At 36.2% G+C, this 20415-nt stretch overlaps 1 protein-coding gene across 3 annotated transcripts in view; it reads left to right on the top strand.

The window, feature by feature from the left end:
- Positions 1 to 18607, top strand: part of LOC110466301 (Fanconi anemia group I protein-like) — an 87902-nt gene extending 69295 nt beyond the window's left edge. For all 3 annotated transcript variants that reach the window (XM_021522712.1, XM_021522711.1, XM_021522713.1), the window contains exons 22-33: positions 105 to 284; positions 765 to 928; positions 4929 to 4990; positions 8600 to 8768; positions 14794 to 14921; positions 15042 to 15207; positions 15677 to 15855; positions 16234 to 16350; positions 16538 to 16627; positions 16748 to 16843; positions 17293 to 17457; positions 18103 to 18607. In XM_021522712.1, the coding sequence (XP_021378387.1) occupies positions 105 to 284; positions 765 to 928; positions 4929 to 4990; positions 8600 to 8768; positions 14794 to 14921; positions 15042 to 15207; positions 15677 to 15855; positions 16234 to 16350; positions 16538 to 16627; positions 16748 to 16843; positions 17293 to 17457; positions 18103 to 18231 (1645 nt within the window). In that variant the 3' untranslated portion in view covers positions 18232 to 18607. The remainder of the gene's footprint in view (positions 1 to 104; positions 285 to 764; positions 929 to 4928; positions 4991 to 8599; positions 8769 to 14793; positions 14922 to 15041; positions 15208 to 15676; positions 15856 to 16233; positions 16351 to 16537; positions 16628 to 16747; positions 16844 to 17292; positions 17458 to 18102) is intronic.
- Positions 18608 to 20415: the final 1808 nt, after the last annotated feature.

Below are 20415 nucleotides of genomic sequence, written 5' to 3'. Positions count from 1 at the left end.
ATTGTACATCACTTATCTCATGTTTGTGTCAGTGACCAGAGATTGTACATCACTTATCTCATGTTTGTGTCAGTGACCAGAGATTGATATGTGCCTGTTTACAGGGACTCGGCACCAAGTCATCAAGAGAGTGTACAGGCCTTGCGAGACAACATGGACTTCAGGAAGTATGTGATGGGTGTAGCTCTGCAGAGAATCCAACAAATACAGGACAAGGGAATATGTGATGGTCTGGAGGCGGGGGACAGCAACAAGATACGCCAACTTGTCTGTAGTCTTGGCAGGTATGTAACCATGCACTGACCTTTCAAATATTGAAATTGGGAACCAAGGAAACTTCAAAGATCAAACAATGACTTTTTAAACAATGACCTACCACACAAAACAAATCAATTAATGACTCATCATCAAACAAAAGTGAAACAGTGCCAGAAAAAAATCACCAATCAAAGATTCACAATTGAAACAAACACCAGCTAAACATTCACAAATAAGTTGATGTCCTGTTGAACACTCACAAGTCAGAGAACAACTAATAAACTAGTTGGTGCCTGTCTGTTACAATTAGGTAGACCAGGTAGTTTGTTCACACCTTGACATCATTCGTATTTCATTCCTGAATCAGTACTTCAAGAATCAAAATAAGCAGGACAAACTTTGAGAAATGATATCATACTGTACGATCTTCTGGGTAACTATTCATTGTGAATTCAGTATTCATACCAACAGGGTTATCTGTATTCCATATCTTGACAATGTTGCAGTGCTTTCCTGAAGCATTACTCTGAGAACCAGAAGCCAGAGGAGGAAGGGAAACGTAACCGCAGCAAGGGCATCTGTGGTCAGTGTCTGGAGGGACTGGTCAGCATAATGACCATACTCACCCAGCAACACAAGGATCAGCTTGCAATCTGTCTCTGTAATATCTGTAAGTACAGCTGATATGCCCCTACCATGAAATGTGTGTCGGGAGGTGGGAGGCCATATCATCATCCATTTCCACCCATCTGCCCCACATCATCGTGTTAGTTATCACTTCACGCCTTCACTTTCCATTTTATTGTGATGAAACTCAAAGTATTCAGTTCACTAGTACCTTGAACAATTAGTTTGCATTTCTGTATTGTGGATTGAAGGTCGCTGATAACATTAACGTAAAACATTTTGTCATCACTCTATTCGCTTCATTGATCTTCTGGTGAAGATTTAATTTTACACAAGTATTCAGACCGCCAATACTTATACAAAGATTTAACTTTACACAAGTATTCAGATCACCAATACTTATACAAAGATTTAACTTTACACAAGTATTCAGACCACCAATACTTATACATAGATTTAATTTTACACAAGTATTCAGAACACCAATACTTATAGAAAGATTTAACTTTACACAAGTATTCAGACCGCCAATACATACAGTAGGATTTAACTTTACACAAGTGTTCAGACCACCAATACTTACAGCAAGATTTAACTTTACACAAGTATTCAGACCACCAATACTTACAGTAAGATTTAACTTTACACAAGTATTCAGACCACCAATACTTATACAAAGATTTAACTTTACACACAAGTATTCAGACCACCAATACTTACAGTAAGATTTAACTTTACACAAGTATTCAGACCACCAATACTTATGCAAAGATTTAACTTTACACAAGTATTCAGACCACAAATACTTACAGAAAGATTTAACTTTACACAAGTATTCAGACCACCAATACTTATACAAAGATTTAACTTAACACAAGTATTCAAACCACCAATACTTATACAAAGATTTAACTTTACACAAGTATTCAGAACACCAATACTTATACAAAGATTTAACTTTACACAAGTATTCAGAATACCAATACTTATAGAAAGATTTAACTTTACACAAGTATTCAGACCACAAATACTTACAGAAAGATTTAACTTTACACAAGAATTCAGAATACCAATACTTATAGAAAGATTTAACTTTACACACAAGTATTCAGCACACCAATACTTATACAAAGGTTTAACTTTACACAAGTATTCCGACCACCAATACTTATACAAAGATTTAACTTTACACAAGTATTCAGATCACCAATACTTACAGAAAGATTTAACTTTACACAAGTATTCAGAACACCAATACTTATAGAAAGATTTAACTTTACACAAGTATTCAGAACACCAATTCTTACAGAAAGTTTTAACTTTACACAAGTATTCAGACCACCAATACTTACACAAAGATTAAACTTTACACAAGTATTCAGACCACCAATACTTACACAAAGATTTAACTTTACACAAGTATTCAGACCACTGAACCAACTTGATGGTTGAAAGAATGAGGACATGTTGTTGGTGGGGTTTCATGTCTGACAATCATGGTTCAGTCTCAGTTTTCATCTTATATATGCTCAACATTGAGTGTGTTTGATATATAAAACTGACATTTGTTTTTATCTGTAAAGTAGTCAACATTGATAGTGCTTGTTATATAAAACTGACATTTGTTATGCCCCCGCCATAAAATGGGGGGGGGCATATAGTGTTACCCATGTCTGTCCCGTCCCGTCCCGATTCAATGTAAACACTTAACAACTTCATTCTTTGACAGATTTTGGTCAAATTTTATACAAAGGTCAAGTATGAGTATACTTCGGACATCGTTGTATTTCAGGGTTCCAAGGTCAAGGCCAAGGTCACTGTTGCTATATATAGAAAATCAACTTCTGATTCAATTTAAGCACTTAGCAACTTCATTCAATATGTTATGGAGATGGTAATAACATACAGAAAAAACATATGAATATTAAAATCAACTTTAAGTGTAGTACCTTGTGTGTGTGCATGTTTCAGGGTATCAAGATCAAAGTGGTTGAAACTTTTTATAGAACACTGAAACTAATTTCACATGGCAGCGGGGGCATTTATGTCTTACAGACATTTTCTAGTTTTTATCTGCTACAGTAGTCAACATTGAGTGTGTTTGATATACAAAACTGACATTTGTTCAACATTGAGCGTGTTTGATATATAAAACTGATATCTGTTTTTAGTTCACCTGTGCGAAGGTCAAGTGAGCTTATGTTATGGTGTGGCGTCTGTCGTCTGTCAACTTTTCCTTTAAACAACTTCTTCTGAAGAACGGACAGGACAAAAGTCATGACATTTGGCTGAAAGCTTCATTGGTAGTAGCCCGATAAAGTTTGAGAATGAAAATGACCTTGACCTACTTTCAAGGTCACAGGGGTCAAATGTGTCAAACTCTTCAAACGGCTTCTACTTAAGAACTGATAGGGATAGAACCTTCATATTTGGCTGGTGGCTTTCTGGGATACAGCCTGACAAAGTTTGAGAATGAAAATGACCTTGACCTTCTTTAAAGGTCTCAGTAGTCAAATTTGTCAAATGCTTCAAACTACTTCTTCTGAAGAACTGAAAGGGACAGAATCCACATATTTGGCTGGTAGCTTCCTGGGATAGAGACCATCCAAGTTTTAGAATGATAATTACTTTGACCTACTTTCAAGGTCACAGCGGTCAAATATGTCAAATGCTTAAACTACTTCTTCTAAAGAATTAAAAGGTTCAAAATCTTCATACTTGGCTGGTGACTTCATGGGGTAGAGCCTGACAAAGTTTGAGTAGGAAAATGAGCTTTACTTACTTTCAAGGTCACAGGGGTTTAATGTGTCAAACTCTTCAAACTTCTTCTGAGGATGAACTGAAAGGGATAGAATCTTTTATTTGGCTGGTTGCTTCCTGGTATAGAGTCGGACAAAGTTTGAGAATGAAAATGACCTTGACCTTCTTTCAAGGTCACAGCAGTCAAATATGTCAAACACTTAAACGATTTCTCCTGATGAACTAAATGGGATAGAATTTTCATATTTGGCTGGTTGCTTTTTGGAATACAGCACGCAAAGTTTGAGTATGAAAATGACCTTGACTTACTTTCAAGGTCACAGGGGTCAAATGTGTCAAACTCTTCAAATGACTTCTTCTGAAGAACTGAAAGGGATAGAATCTTCATATTTGGCTGGTTGCTTCCTGGGATAGAGCCATACAAAGTTTGAGAATGATAACTACTTTGACTTGCTTTGAAGGTCACAGGAGTCAAACATGTCAAACAACTTCTTCCAAAGAACTTAAAAGTATTGGATCTTAATATTTGGCTGGTAGCTTCTTGGGGTGGATCCTGGCAAAATTTTCGAATGAAAATTACTTTGAACTTTTTTCAAAGTTATAGGGGTCAAATATGTCAGACACTTCAAGCAACTACATCGGAGGAACTGAAAGGTAATGAATCTTAATATTTGGCTGCTAAATTCATTAGATTGAGCATGAAAAAGTTCGCAAATGAATATGACCTTGACCTACTTTCAGGGTCACAGCGGCCAAATATTCAAAAACTTCAAACATCTTCTAAATAATCCAAAGGCATCTAATCATAATATTTTGCTGGTGGTTTCTTTGGATAAAGCTCACCAAAGTTTGCAAAGGAAAATGACCTCAACCTACTTTAAAGGTCACAGAGGTCAACAACATTTTACAGGATTTGTTTTGATGAACCAAAAGGAATGGATTCATAAGATTTGGCAGGTAGCTTCTTGAGATAGAGCCAACTTGACCTACTTACAAGGTCACAGGGAAATATATGTCGAACACTTCAAACAACTTCTGAAAAGAACCAAAAAGCATAGAATCCTATAATAATATTTGACTGGTAGTTTCAACTGATGGAGTTGACAAAGTTCATGAGTGAAATATTTGTAGTACAGTATATTATTAAATGAGAATATTTTGCTATGACTGCTTAAATATTCAGGTGAGCGACACAGGCCCTCTGGGCCTCTTGTTATCTGCTATATTAGTCAACATTGAGAGTGTTTGATATATAAAACTGACATTTGTTTTCATCTGTACAGTAGGAGCACAGGACCCAGACAACCACCAGGAGGTGATTTACAGCAACATTAAAAAGTTCCAGGTAAGTCAGGAACACTGTCAGCAACATTAAAAAGTTCCAGGTAAGTCAGGAACACAGGCAGAAACAATAAAAAGTTCCAGGTAAGTAAGGAACACTGTCAGTAATAATAAAAAGTTCCAGGTAAGACAGGAACCCTGGAAGCAACACTTAAAAGTTCCAGGTAAGTCAGGAACACATTAAAAAGTTCCAGGTAAGTCAGGGACACTGGCAGCAACAATAAAAAGTTGCAGGTAAGTCAGGAACACTGGCAGAAACATTAAAAAGTTCCAGGTAAGCCAGGAACACTGTCAGTAATAATAAAAAGTTCCAGGTAAGACAGGAACCCTGGAAGCAACACTTAAAAGTTCCAGGTAAGTCAGGAACACGGGCAGAAACAATAAAAAGTTCCAGGTAAGACAGGAACCCTGGAAGCAACACTTAAAAGTTCCAGGTAAGTCAGGAACACTGCCAGCAACAATAAAAAGTTCCAGGTAAGTCCGGAACACTATCAGCAACAATAAAAAGTTCCAGCTAAGTCAGGAACACTGTCAGCAATAATATGAGTGAAATATTTGTAGTACAGTATATTATTAAATGAGAATATTTTGCTATGACTGCTTAAATATTCAGGTGAGCGACACAGGCCCTCTGGTCCTCTTCTTATCTGCTATATTAGTCAACATTGAGAGTGTTTTATATATAAATCTGACATTTGTTTTCATCTGTACAGTAGGAGCACAGGACCCAGACAACCACCAGGAGGTTATTTACAGCAACATTAAAAAGTTTCAGGTAAGTCAGGAACACTGTCAGAAATAATAAAAAGTTCCAGGTAAGTCAGGAACCCTCAACAACAATAAAAAGTTCCAGCTAAGTCAGGAACACTCAACAACAATAAAAAATTCCAGCTAAGTCAGGAACACTGTCAGCAATAATAAAATGTTCCAGGCAAGTCAGGAACACTGGCAGCAACATTACAATGTTCCCGGTAAGCCAGGAACACTGGCAGAAACAATACAAAGTTCCAGGTAAGTCAGGAACATTGGCAGCAACAATAAAAAGTTCCAGGCAAGTCAGGAACACTGGCAGCAACATAGAAAAGTTCCAGGTAAGTCAGGAACACGGGCAGAAACAATAAAAAGTTCCAGGTAAGGCAGGAACACTCAACAACAATAAAAAATTCCAGGTAAGTCAGGAACACTGGCGGCAACAATAAAAAGTTCCAGGTAAGTCCGGAACACTATCAGCAACAATAAAAAGTTCCAGGCAAGTCAGGAACCCTGGCAGCAGCAATAAAAAGTTCCAGGTAAGTCAGGGACACTGGCAGCAACAATAAAAAGGTCCAGGTAAGTCAGGAACACTGTCACCAACATTACAAAGTTCTCATTACAAAGTTCCATGTAAGTCAGGAACACTCAACAACAATAAAAAATTCCAGCTAAGTCAGGAACACTGTCAGCAATAGTAAAAAGATCCAGGTTAGTCAGGAACACTGGCAGCAACATAGAAAAGTTCCAGGTAAGTCAGGAACACTGTCAGCATTATTAAAAAGTTCCAGGTAAGTCAGGAACATTGGCAGCAACAATAAAAAGTTCCTGGTAAGTCAGGAACACTGTCAGCAATAATAAAAAGATCCAGGTTAGTCAGGAACACTGGCAGCAACATAGAAAAGTTCCAGGTAAGTCAGGAACTCTGTCAGCAACATTACAAAGTTCTCATTACAAAGTTCCATGTAAGTCAGGAACACTCAACAACAATACAAAGTTCCAGGTAAGTGAGGAACACTGTCAGTAACAATACAAAGTTCCAAGTAAGTCAGGAACACTGTCAGCAATAATATGAGTGAAATATTTGTAGTACAGTATATTATTAAATGAGAATATTTTGCTATGACTGCTTAAATATTCAGGTGAGCGACACAGGCCATCTGGGCCTCTTGTTCTCTGCTATCTTAGTCAACATTGAGAGTGTTTGATATATAAAACTGACATTTGTTTTCATCTGTACAGTAGGAGCACAGGACCCAGACAACCACCAGGAGGTTATTTACAGCAACATTAAAAAGTTCAGGTAAGTCAGGAACACTGTCAGAAACAATAAAAAGTTCCAGGTAAGGCAGGAACACTCAACAACAATAAAAAATTCCAGGTAAGTCAGGAACACTGTCAGAAACAATAAAAAGTTCCAGGGAAGTTAGGAACACTGGCAGCAACAATACAAAGTTCCAAGTAAGTGAGGAACACTGTCAGCAACAATACAAAGATCCAAGTAAGTCAGGAACACTGTCAGCATTATTAAAAAGTTCCAGGGAAGTCAGGAACACTGTCAGCAACAATACAAAGATCCAGGTAAGTGAGGAACACTGTCAGCAACAATACAAAGATCCAAGTAAGTCAGGAACACTGTCAGCATTATTAAAAAGTTCCAGGCAAGTCAGGAACACTCAACAACAATAAAAAGCTCCAGGTAAGTTAGGAACACTGGCAGCAACAATACAAAGTTCCAAGATATATAAAACTGACATTTGTTTTCATCTGTACAGTAGGAGCACAGGACCCAGACAACCACCAGGAGGTTATTTACAGCAACATTAAAAAGTTCAGGTAAGTCAGGAACACTGTCAGAAACAATAAAAAGTTCCAGGTAAGTCCGGAACTCTATCAGCAATAATAAAAAGTGCCAGGTAAGTCAGGAACACTGGCAGAAACATTAAAAAGTTCCAGGCACGTCAGGAACACTGTCAGCAACAATAAAAAGTTCCAGGCAAGTCAGGAACCCTGGCAGCAGCAATAAAAAGTTCCAGGTAAGTCAGGGACACTGGCAGCAACAATAAAAAGGTCCAGGTAAGTCAGGAACACTGTCAGCAACAATAAAAAGATCCAGGTAAGTCAGGAACACTGGCGGCAACAATAAAAAGTTCCAGGTAATTCAGGAACACTGTCAGCAACAATACAAAGATCCAAGTAAGTCAGGAACACTGTCAGCAGCAATACAAAGTTCCAAGTAAGTCAGGAACACTGTCAGCAATAATAAAATGTTCCAGGTAAGTCAGGAACACTCAACAACAATAAAAAGTTCCAGGTAAGTCAGGAACACTGTCAGCAATAATAAAAAGTTCCAGGTAAGTCAGGAACACTGTCAGCAACATTACAAAGTTCTCATTACAAAGTTCCATGTAAGTCAGGAACACTCAACAACAATACAAAGTTCCAGGTAAGTCAGGAACACTGTCAACAACATTACAAAGTTCCAGGTAAGTCAGGAACACTCAACAACAATAAAAAGTTCCAGGTAAGTCAGGAACACTGGCAGCAACATAGAAAAGTTCCAGGTAAGTCAGGAACACTCTCAGCATCTTAAAAAAAACTCTGTCTGTGTCAAACACTTAAGGTAGGTTAGGAATACATTTTCCAAGGAAGGCAAAAATACTGTCGCTTTGTCTGTCAACAAGTTTCCAGTATGTCATAAATATTGTCAATAGTTGTGGAAAGTTCAGATAAGTGATGTTGACATTTATGACTAGAATAGCTAGTGTTCCAATGTCTTAGGTTTAAAAGGTTCTTTTTGATGTGAATGATAAATAATGATGCCCCATACAAACCACTATAATTTACTTTGACATGATAACAGAGGCTTGTGATGAACCTTCTGTCAGTGGAAGAAGATGACCACAACTGGAAGGAAGTGGCCCATCTACTGACCATTATACAGTTGCTATGCCGTGAGCTGACTTCCACCAATGGACAGTTTGAGAAGGTGTTGGATTGGATCCACAAAATCTGTACGGAAAAAGCTATAGGTAGGTCAAGGTCAGATTTGATATCTGTTTTTATTTACCAAGAGGGGATGGGCAATAACCCTATAAAATTTTCTTGTTTTCATACTTAAAAATCTGAATCAGTTATCAAAATCTATATATATGTGCTGTGTTGTTGGATGCTGTGTACAGCATTCATAGCGGTCCTCGCTAAGCCTGGGCAAAACCAAACAACAAACTTACTTCTTCCGCGGAAGATCTTTAAATGCTGTGTTGATTATTTCATGCTATAATTAATGCTATAAAATGATGAAATACATACGAAAACGATCAATAAATCCAAGAAATAATGTTAAAATTTTACGAAAAGGCGATTTTTTTTCGGTGAGCATCATGAACTATATCAGTCTCAGATTATTTCGCTTTTTGGACCGAATAATTTCTTCACAAAAAAAAAACACCGCTTTATCTCCTTTCACGAAAGATCTCTAGATAATGTGTTCATTATTTCATGATATGATCAATGCTATGATATGGTGAAATAAATCTGTATAAGACAAAAAAATCAAAGAAAATATGTAAAGATCTTTAACAGTGGCGTTTTTAATCAGTGAAAGTTCCAAACTATATTTGGTTCAAATTACTACGCCTCGTATTCCAATACTCTAAAGTGTGTGTGTAAGAGTTTTCTCCCCTTGTCCATCATTGCGTAGTTTCATGCTCACGACTTGTTGCATGACTGATTGATAACTGTCCTAGATAAAGTAGGCTTCGTGTCTCAATAGAAAGTCTCCAAGTGAAAGAGAATGTTTACTTATACTAAAGTAGCCGTCAGCAGCTGTGCCTAACGAGTTTATAGATAGCTTCCAAATGCGACATATGCTATATTCACGAAGCACTTGTATTATACTACTCAGGCCATTATCTAAAGACTGTATTGGGAAGCTATCTACAAAATCGTTAGGTGCTGTGCCTAACGAGTTTGTAGATAGCTTCCCAATACAGTCTCTAGATAATGGCCCGAGTAGTATAATACAAGTGCTTCGTGAATATAGCATATTGAACATCAAAAATTAAAACCGTATATACATATTATTCACATTAACCAGAGAATAATTATATAGGTCTTTTACCTTCGTTACAATATCGAGAGAAGGAGAGATACACAAGGGACTTGCATAAGTCCGTGATTACACGCACTGGAAATAATACAATCTCGTTTTTTAATTTTTTGTATAACTAATCATGATAATAACAAATTGTAATAATAATATCATAATTATTTATTTATATTATCTATATAACATTTATTTATTTATATTTTTATTTAATCGTAAACTTTCCCTTAAAGGGACATCACGTGAAAAGGCGTTTTTTTTTTAATGAATGTATGTATTGTATGCACTTCCACTTATGTTACCTCGCTATCCCCATATTCATAGTCCGTTCCAAATGTCCAGTTTGACCACTTGAATTGTTCGGGAAAGCCCGGCTAAAAATAGCGCCGATAACGTCACCTGATTAGGCAGCAAACACAAGTGGTGCGAGCGAGATGAAACGGTTTACAAAGGGGCCCTCAGAGAGGGGCCGTCAGGCAACTGCAACTTCTTACCGCACTATGAAACCAAGTTATATGATTTCTAATTCCGTATTCAAACTTATTGAACAGTAATTATTCATCATCAGAAGTTAATTGCACACTTGCCAATATTAAGAATTTAAATTTATTTAGCTTTTAACATAAATTTGTTGCCAATAAAATTAAACAAAGGATGGGGCACAAGTTTTTACAATTTATCACAGCCTTCTCCCGTGACCGGTACAGGTGGTACGGGGCTAAACACTCCCTCAACAATGGGACAAACCTTTCTGTAAAAAGGAATATTCACGAGACGAATATCCCTTTTCAAATGTTTACATAAAGTGCATATATGCAATGACAAACTACACGCGAATATAAAAAGGAAACGTTTGTGAATTTATTTATTACATTAAACAACTCAATGTCTTTGGCCATTTTTTTTCTAGACCATGAATATAAATCTATGTATACTCTCTTTCCCACTTTCACTGTCTCCAAACGCTAACATTTAGGAAGTCATATTAACCATCACACACAATAAACTGTATGGCAAAACCACTACGTGTACATGTAGAATATGTGTCAATAAGGAACGTGTTGAGATACTTGATAATTATATTTTTTCAATACTTTACAGAGATTAAAGCATACTTTTAAATGGACCTTTTTATGCTGAGACAACTTTTCTTTAATCAGTTCCTTTGGTCCGAAACAGAAGCCGTAGTTATCGGCAGCACGCGCCATTTTTATAACGTAATCAAATATTTTTTCCCCTGTTTTCAATACGTATTCCGATTCTATCTGAAGTCGAAAATTTATTCTTTATAGAGAAAAGGTTGTTACATGATCATACATTCTAAGTCAACATCATATGAAAACATGAACTGTTGAAAAATTACGATTTAAAAAAAAAGTGTTATGCGATCCTATTTACTAGAAGTAGGTTCTCCTTCCTCAGTTATTCATCCTGGTCCGTCATTTTGACATTTTTAATCTAGCTGCGATAACGTAGCTTTCTGACGAAGAGCGATTTTTTTTTTATATATTGCGTCGTCGCGCCAGGGCAGGCCGGGTATTATATTAGTACTAATTTAAAACTTGCATGTCAAAACAAAAAACAATCGTTTAATTCAGCAATATAATTAAATCATACCATTTTACTGATCCCGGTAATATTATAAATTATGTAAATCTAATAGCGCACGTATCTCATTTGACCCCGAGCACCGACAGAGGATCAGAGAACAGAATACGCCGTGGCCATCACAGCAGTTATCCCTTGGGGGGCCTCATGGCAAAATCAAACTAACCAGTCACTTATCCCTTTCGTTTGCATAAACCACTGTATAATTATAAAAAACACAAAGTAAACTCTCTCCGATACATGCCCATTAACATATTAAACTAAGTTCATCTGTGTTCAAACTCACACAATGATACTAGCGAGGTTAATAGTTTTAGATATTTATTCATAACATAAACAGCGCTAGCATTTCTGTCGATTTTATTTCAGCTTAACCGGCCGCTATCCGGAAGAAAACATGCACCGTACTGACTGCTAGGGCAGTTATTTTCTGCTTTGAATACTTCCCACTGGCAATAATGATTCCGTAACGTACCCCTTGCGCTATCTTTTGACCATTTGGCAACTATTCGCTTCGTAGCTGACACGGTACAACACTTTTCTTTGGCTTACTTCACACGGCCAGTCATCTTGTTTACAAAGAAATGGTGTGCTATGCGCATGCGCTAGTAGAGGGAAATCCCTGAACAAAACGTTGGTCAGACAGGTAGAAATACCGATGATTATCTTAGATTTAATCATTTTTATGAATCTATTTCAGCCAAATCCGATCGGCATTTTCCATAAGGAGTCTCACTTGATATGTTTAAGTAGTATTTGGAAAAAAGAAAAAAAAAAAAGTTACTTCAGCGTGATGCCCCTTTAATCTTAACGGGACAATTTTGGTTTGCAGGGTTGTCTGGTCAAGGTCACACTGTTACTATTTTTAATAAGATCATTGTCTGCGCTGTAGCAGCTTCATTCCTTGAAGGATTTCCATCGATTTGAAACACTAATTAAGGACCATAATATCAGACAAGTTTCAATTGTTTTAGCAATACTCTGCTTGTTATATATATTTTTATTGAAAATTATGATTAAGTGATGGGCTATTATGACCCTTACTCAACAACATGTTCTTTATTATTTACTGCCATTCTGTACTGATATACCACCTCCTTTATTCCATTATTTGAATCCTTCATACACAGCATCCATGAGTACTCTCGGCACTTTGATATTGTTTAATGCAGTTGATTTAACCAATTTTTGATCATGCATAGTTTGTGAAAGTAATAAAATCTCAAAATAAAACACTACAATTGTATTTGTTGATCAAGTGAGCAATCTGTTGATTGAGAATTTTAATTTTCACAGAAATTCTTTTGGTATCGATTTCAAAAATTTCAGTATTTTTAGCCCACCATCATCAGAGGTGGTCTATTCAAATCATCTTTCGTCTGTCGGTCATTCGGTCATTCTGTCTGTCCTTAAACAATTCTTGTTAGTGCTATTTCTCAGAAAGTACTGGAGGGATCTTTCTCAAATTTCACCTGAAGGTTCCCCATGATCCGTAGTTATGCATATCACTTTTTAGGACTGATCAAAAAACCAAAATGGCCGACAGGCAGCCATCTTTAATTTAAAAGTTAAAGTTTGTTAGGCTATTTTTCAGAATGTACTGGAGGGATCTTTCTCAAATCCTAAATAATGGTTCCCCATGATCCCTAGTTATGCATATCATATTTTGGGACTGATCGCAAAACCAAGATGGCCTATAGCCAGCCAGACAGCCATCTTGAATTTGAGAATGAAAGTTTGCTAGCGCTATTTCTCATTAAGTATTTGAGGGATATTTCTCAAATTAAAATTTATTAGCGCTATTTTGCATAAAGTATTTGAGGGATATTTCTCAAATTTCACAAACAGGTTTTTCATTGTCCTTCGTTATGCATATCTTTTTTTGGGACTGATCACAAAACCAAAATGGCCGACAACCAGCCATCTTGAATTTGAAAATGAAAGTTTGTTAGCGCTATTTCACAAAAAGTGTTTGAGGGATATTTCTCAAATTTTACAAACAGGTTTCCCATCGTCTTAAGTTATGCATATCATATTTTGGGACTGATTGTAAAACCAAGATGGCCTACAGCCAGCAAGCCATCTTGAATTTGGGAATGAAAGTTTGCTAGCGCTTTTTCTCATAAAGTATTTGAGGGATATTTCTCAAATTTCACAAACAGGTTTCCCATCGTCTTTAGTTATGCATATCATATTTTGGGACTGATTGTAAAACCAAGATGGCCTACAGCCAGCAAGCCATCTTGAATTTGGGAATGAAAGTTTGCTAGCGCTTTTTCTCATAAAGTATTTGAGGGATATTTCTCAAATTTCACATGAAGGTTACTCATGATTCCTTGTTATTAATATCGTTTTTTGGGACTGATCACAAAACCAAGATGGCTGACAGCCAGCCATCTTGAATTTGAGAGTTAAAATTTGTTAGTGGTAGCCATTTCCCAGAATTTATTGGAAGGATCTTTCTCAAATTTCATATGAAGGTTCCCTATAATCCCTTGTTATGCATATTGTGTTTTGGTACTGATCACAAAACCAAAATGGCCGACAGGTAGCTATCTTGAATTTGAGAGTTTGTTTGTAAGCACTGTTTTTCAGAAAGTTCTGGAGTGGTCTTTCTCAAATTTTACATGAAAGTTCCCCATGGTCCCCAGTTACGCATATTCAATTTTGGGACAGAAGGGAAAACCAAGATGGCCAATAGATAGCCATCTTGAATTTGGGAATGAAAGTTTGTTAGCGTCATTTCTCAGAATGTTCAGGAGGGGCTTTCTCACATTTCACATGAAGGTTCCCAATAGTTCCTAGTTCTGCATTTCGAATTTTGGGGATGATTGGAAAACCAAGATAGCTGGCAGGTGGTCATATTGGATTTGGGAGTAAACGTTTTTTAGCCCTATTGCTCAAAAAGTATTTGAGGGATCTTTCTCAAATTTCACATAAGGGTTCTTCTTGTTCTTAGTTATGCATATAAAATCATATTGGTCGGCCATCTTGTTACAGTTTAAGATTGTTATCGCGATTTCTCAGGAATTTACTGGAGGAAATTTTCTCAAAATTAGATATGTATGTTCCCCTTGGTCCTAAGTTGTGTATGTTAACTTTTGAGGTTGATAAAAAGATTGATTAAGATGATCAAACAGATAAGAGAAAAGAAGAGAAAAGATCGAACTGACAAAGAACTAATGAAGATGGTGCAATGGTGGGCGACAAGATCCCTCTGGGATCTCTTGTTCCTTTACATCAGATGAAGATTTTCAGACTTTTAGTAGATATTGTTTATCTACATTGGGTGAAGATCTTTTTTAAATGGTTCATTTATGTTCACTGTCCTTATTGCACAGATGATTTGTCCACCTGTAAACTGCTCTTTGGAATGTTGCTGGAGATGACCCAGCAGAGAAAGAGTTGTCCCCCTTACCTACGAGACATATCACAAGATATCCACACCCAGCTCGGTGACATTGACCAGGTAAGTTGATGATCAAAAGTCATTTTCAAAATAAATATTTCAGGTTCCTGAGATAAAAGGTAAGACTGCAAGCTAAGCTGAAATTGTTATATCGCTAACATCACTGTTTGTATGTTTTAGGATGTTGAGGTGGAGGATCGAACCCATCATGCTTCCGTCACTGCCCGTACAGCCGCTCCAACCATTCTTCTCTTAGTCCTACAACAGGTGGAAAGGGAACTGGACGACACAGAGTGGGCTATCGCACGGATAAAGGCCAACATCCTCTCCGAAACACCAAATGATGGTAGTATTCATTCGAATAAGTAATCTTTTTAAAATTATGATTAAAATAGATGCAATGACCCACTTGGAGACTATATTGATTTGCTCAATTCCTTCAGATTCTTCTTTAGGATTTAGGTTCTGAACAGATCATGAAAATTACTTTGATAAAATTGTGTACTTCTACAAATGATAAAATTGTGTACTTCAACAAATGATAAAATTGTGTACTTATATAAATGATAAAATTGTGTACTTATATAAATGATAAAATTGTGTACTTATATAAATGATAAAATTGTGTACTTATATAAAGGATCATTTGACTTTTCCGTCAAGACAGTAGGGTAGTCATAATCTTCTTTCCTTAATTGCCTAACTGCTTTAAAATTATGCAAAGAGGAGATAGAGGCCTGTATTACTTGGCAGTGCTGACAGTGTAATACCTCCCTTTAATCTGTTTCTATTTGTTGATGTTTTATGTGTTTCAGACGCAGACGATCTCACCCAACGTGAAGGTCACGAGAAATCAATATGTAGTCGCGTGGGTATCTTGGTAACGGCCTTCCATGAGCTCATTCAGTCAGCTGTTCCCGTCGGAGTCTGTGTCGAGGCCATGATCAAACAGGCGACACGTCTGTTCGGCACCCTAACACTTCTTGTCAAATATGTAAGTCACCTTGGGTATACCTTTGATTTTTCCAGTACAGTAAATATTCTGGTCCATGAACGTTAAAGTTCTAACAAGAAGGTAAATAAAGTTTATCAAAACTGATCAATTAAATGCTGTATGCATTGGTATTGATGTCATGGTTGTTCAGGTCATTACTGTGACAAAACATCTGATACCACTGACTTTTCCTGGACAATGACTATAGCTATTTAACAAGCTATTGAATAGCTATTGAACAAGAATGCAGGATACATAAATTCAGTTTGAACTAAATGCTGAATTTGTTTCTATTTACTATGAATGCCAAGTGTAGAATAAATGGTTGCAGATCGTCCAGTAAGTGTGTTGTTTATTTATATCTAATTGACATTGCAGTACCTTGCCATGTATGCTCAGAAAGCCCACCATGTGACTGCTCGTTTTGAGAAACTGATCAAACTAACAGGAACACACCTTACACAGCATTGCTACGCCATGATCACCTATATACAGGTCAGTGATTACTTCTCTTGTAGACATGAAAGAGTGATTATAATGTGTGTTTTGTACATGTTATTGAATGATTATAATGTATTTGTCGTAGACATAGTGATTATAATGTGTGTTTTGTACATGTTGTTGAATGATTATAATGTATTTGTCGTAGATATAGGAGAGTGATTAGATTTTCTTCTTACAGACATCAGAAAGTGAACATATCCAGCACACTGTGGAGAAACATGGTAAAAAGGACAAGAAGAAGGCATCAGCTGCTGCCCAGGCAGGCAGGGTATGTACAACAAGTGTAGTGTTACTCCACTATCAAACATGTCAAATATGATGTTTATAGATTTATTTCTGAAATTCATGATCTCATGGATGTAAATCATGTTGTTTTGTTCTTTTACAGGCAAAAGTGATGAAGCAGTCGAGAACGATACCTAACTTGATATTTGCAATTGAAACATTTGAAAAGTTTCTTATTCAACTTTCCAAAAAATCTAAGGTAATGTATAGAGTTGGGAACACAGAGTGATCCTGTTATAATGGATACTGTTGAATAGTTTGGTATTCTTATTGAATTCTATCAAAATTGAATCCGCAGAATATACTGTATGTCGGAACACAAAAATTGCATTTTTTGGGACACTCATAAAATAATTGTTTTTCATTATTTATACAGTATTATATTTATATCTGAAAAGGGCAACAGAATTGACCTTTTGTATTTTTGAAATATTTGAATATTTTTTCCACAAACTTTCCTCCCTTGCAGTGTTATGTCTGCATAGTGACAGATTTTTCTCAATTTCTTTAAGCCTTGTTTCTGTATATCTTTCTCTTGGATCTACTACCAATTTAGAGGTATAACAAATAAATGAATAAAACCATGAGAGATATTCATTTTAAACCAATATAGTTTTGCCTAAGACATATACATTTTAATATTTACAGATTAATCTGATGGAGCACATTAAAATCAGTACTTCTCGGGACTTCCGTATTAACACAGCTGCTGTACAGGAAGTTATGGCTGAGGTATCAGGCTCAGACAGCGAGGGGGAAGACAGTAATGGAAATGCTGAAGATGACACGGTTGTCAGTGATAATGGCAGCAAGGCATGTATATCAAATTATACTAGCACTCTTATTGACAACATGGGGACAGGAATTTGTGGCATAATTTCACTCCTCTAGACTATCTCATATTGGTAAACACGGCGGACCAAGATATATGAAGGGAAAATACTGCCCTTCTGGCAAGCTAGCTTTTCTAACAATACAATATACAACATGGGAACTTTCTTAGTTCTTGAGCAATGGTGAGCTTTGTCAGTTACTAGATGGGTGCACTCGCAAGTTTAATACATCCCTTCTAGACTCTCATATTGGTACAGCAAATCCATCAATATCATGTGATTCATGTTTGCCTACTTTAACTCTAGGGCACTGCAGCAAGAAAATAACATAAAAGTGTGAATTCCAACTGGTTATGATAAGCAACTTGATTGTCATGACACAGCACAGTGTCTCCACAACATTTTGGATGGCGCTCTAGCCATTTCCATTTCAGTTACACGTGTCTCTGGTAACAAAGGTGTGGAAAGCACACTGCTATATATTGTACACAAAATTAAAATGTGAAGCGAGGTTTTACTGAACAATTCAAGTTGTATGGACATATAAATAAAATTTAAAAAAAATATCTTTATTGTTTTAAAGGAAATAAACAATACTGAATGATTATGATGTTTGTTATTACAGCATTCCAGTTCAGAGGAGGACCAGGAAAATCAAGAGCCTGCAAACAAAAGGCCGTGTCTTGACCAACCTGCTATTGCTGCAAAAACAAATAAACTGGTTAAAAACAAGAAAATGGCCATCAAAAAGTGATGTCATACATTAACCTTCAGATGTGAAATCTATAATCAGCTTGTAGTTGGATTCGGGCAGAAATCTGTTAAATTATGTTATGGATATTTTCTTCAATCAATTCGGTAAGACTTGCCCAGATATGTCCCTTTCAAGTATTCAGTAAATATTCTGGCAGGTAGCAATTTATAAGGCTTCATGTGATTTTTATTGATACTATGAATCTTTTAAGAATGACTGTAATGATTTAAGAGCATAAGATATCGGATATTTTCAGACTCCTAGTACAGTACATGTCTTACACCAAGCAATTGGGAAATCAGGGGGGCTTCACTAAAAGTACTATATTGTTTTATTGTTAATGATACATTTTGTTGTTTGTTGTTACGTGTTTGTAGATATTGAAAATTAAACATGTTTTAACATTTTTATGTTTATAAAGTTATTTGTTAATAAGTTGAGATTATAAACTGTATTTATGCAAAATATTATTTACTTTCATCATGCAATCAGCTTGGTTCATTATTTCACAAATACATCCTGTACAAATATGTGAAAAATATTTTTTTGGGATGTTGAGATTACCAAATTGAGGAATGATGATTTTTCTTCCATCTCAAATACCAGTGTTCATTGCACAACTTTTGGAGCTAATCATATGAGTTTCCTTCCATGATCTACTATTGTTGACAGAACATGCTGTTTTCATGACATCTGCCATTGCTAGGTGAGAAATTCTGACCTATCAAAATGGTTTAGGTGTATAAATTGGAAGAATATGATATTCATGTGCAAGCATTTGGTAGTAATTTCTGCATGCATGAGTGCAATTTTCATTGCTGGAAGGTCATAGATACACAATGTACCCTATTTCACTTTCGAAATGGGGTGAAGTCCATACAAAGAGAGAAGTAAAATATATATTGGCATTTAGGGCCACACCATGTAAAATGTTAAACAAGAGATCAGCTTTTCTCCCATCTTTGACTGAATTGTCTCCCTTTTACCTGTTCAAGATGTGTCACCTCCTAGGGTATGACAGATTGCAAACAGAAAGAAGCAAAACTATGACATCACAGGCACTATCAGATATGATATCGTAATCAACTCTTGACAGGAGAGGTCATGTGTAAATCAGGATAACAAACAGATATTACAAATGATGAAAGTTAGTGTTTTAAACATAGTATTGGAATGAAGAGAGAAAAGAAATCCTACCCTGCCTTGAGGGTGTAGCAGAGAAGTCTCCAACTTTCAGGGTGATTATTTGTTTGCCTAACCCCGAGGTTGGAATTTTCTCTGTCACACACTCGAGGTAGGGCAAGGTTCTATTGATCACCAGACAAAATATTGTTTCCATCACTATCAACAGCAACATAAACATATAAAAATTCAACACATATCAATTCATAACTTTATTAATTTATTCATAGGATAAAAGATCATGGAAAAATATGTCACAGTTATACTATTCAACAGTTAAACATTAACAGGTAAATATCCAAGGGACAAGAATCACGAGACACTTATCATTACACCAAAAACACCACTTTCTGTTCTTTACAAATATCCACTTTTGACCAATTTTGTGTGTGTTGCATGTGCCATTTATGGATACAATTATAGAAGTTAGGAGCGTTGCTTGCCTATCAATGGATGTATTTGTCATAATTGTCACAAGTTAAAATTTAACTTCAGATTATCAGAATAGTGTCATTTTACTGCACAGTTTCAAGATCATGTCTTCCAACAGTGTGGTTACCAGCAAGTAAGCACAAAGTATCCAACAGTTTTATTGTCAATCTTTATGATGGTACAAATCACCGTTTTTACTAACAGTTGCGAAAATAAGCACACAAGGTCAGTTATTTTTACACCAAAACAAAATGAATAGTAAAACGTGTTTTGAGGAACCACAGGGGACTTAAGAATATAGATGTTCATAAAACAATTTCTTGCAAATCGAAAATAACCTCTCTTTCATTAAGCAAGAATTCATAACAAGTGTGTCTGTAGTAACCTTGTTTTTCTGTAACCGTTGGTAGCCAGAGCTAGATCTAGCTAGCTAGCTGGTTTATAACCAGCGGTAACCATGTTTTACTGTATCCGATCATATTTCTGCGAGAACCATTCACTGTTCTTAATCCCACCAATCTTTTCCTTGTGTGCTTTTAATTTTTCTTTTTTGAGGAGGTACGTTTTTGT

This window comes from Mizuhopecten yessoensis, unplaced genomic scaffold, assembly GCF_002113885.1.
Source record: "Mizuhopecten yessoensis strain PY_sf001 unplaced genomic scaffold, ASM211388v2 scaffold11129, whole genome shotgun sequence".
NCBI classification, from domain to species: Eukaryota; Metazoa; Mollusca; class Bivalvia; order Pectinida; family Pectinidae; genus Mizuhopecten; species Mizuhopecten yessoensis.
Note: the sequence above shows the minus strand (reverse complement) of the source record. Positions and strands in the feature narration are given on the sequence as shown.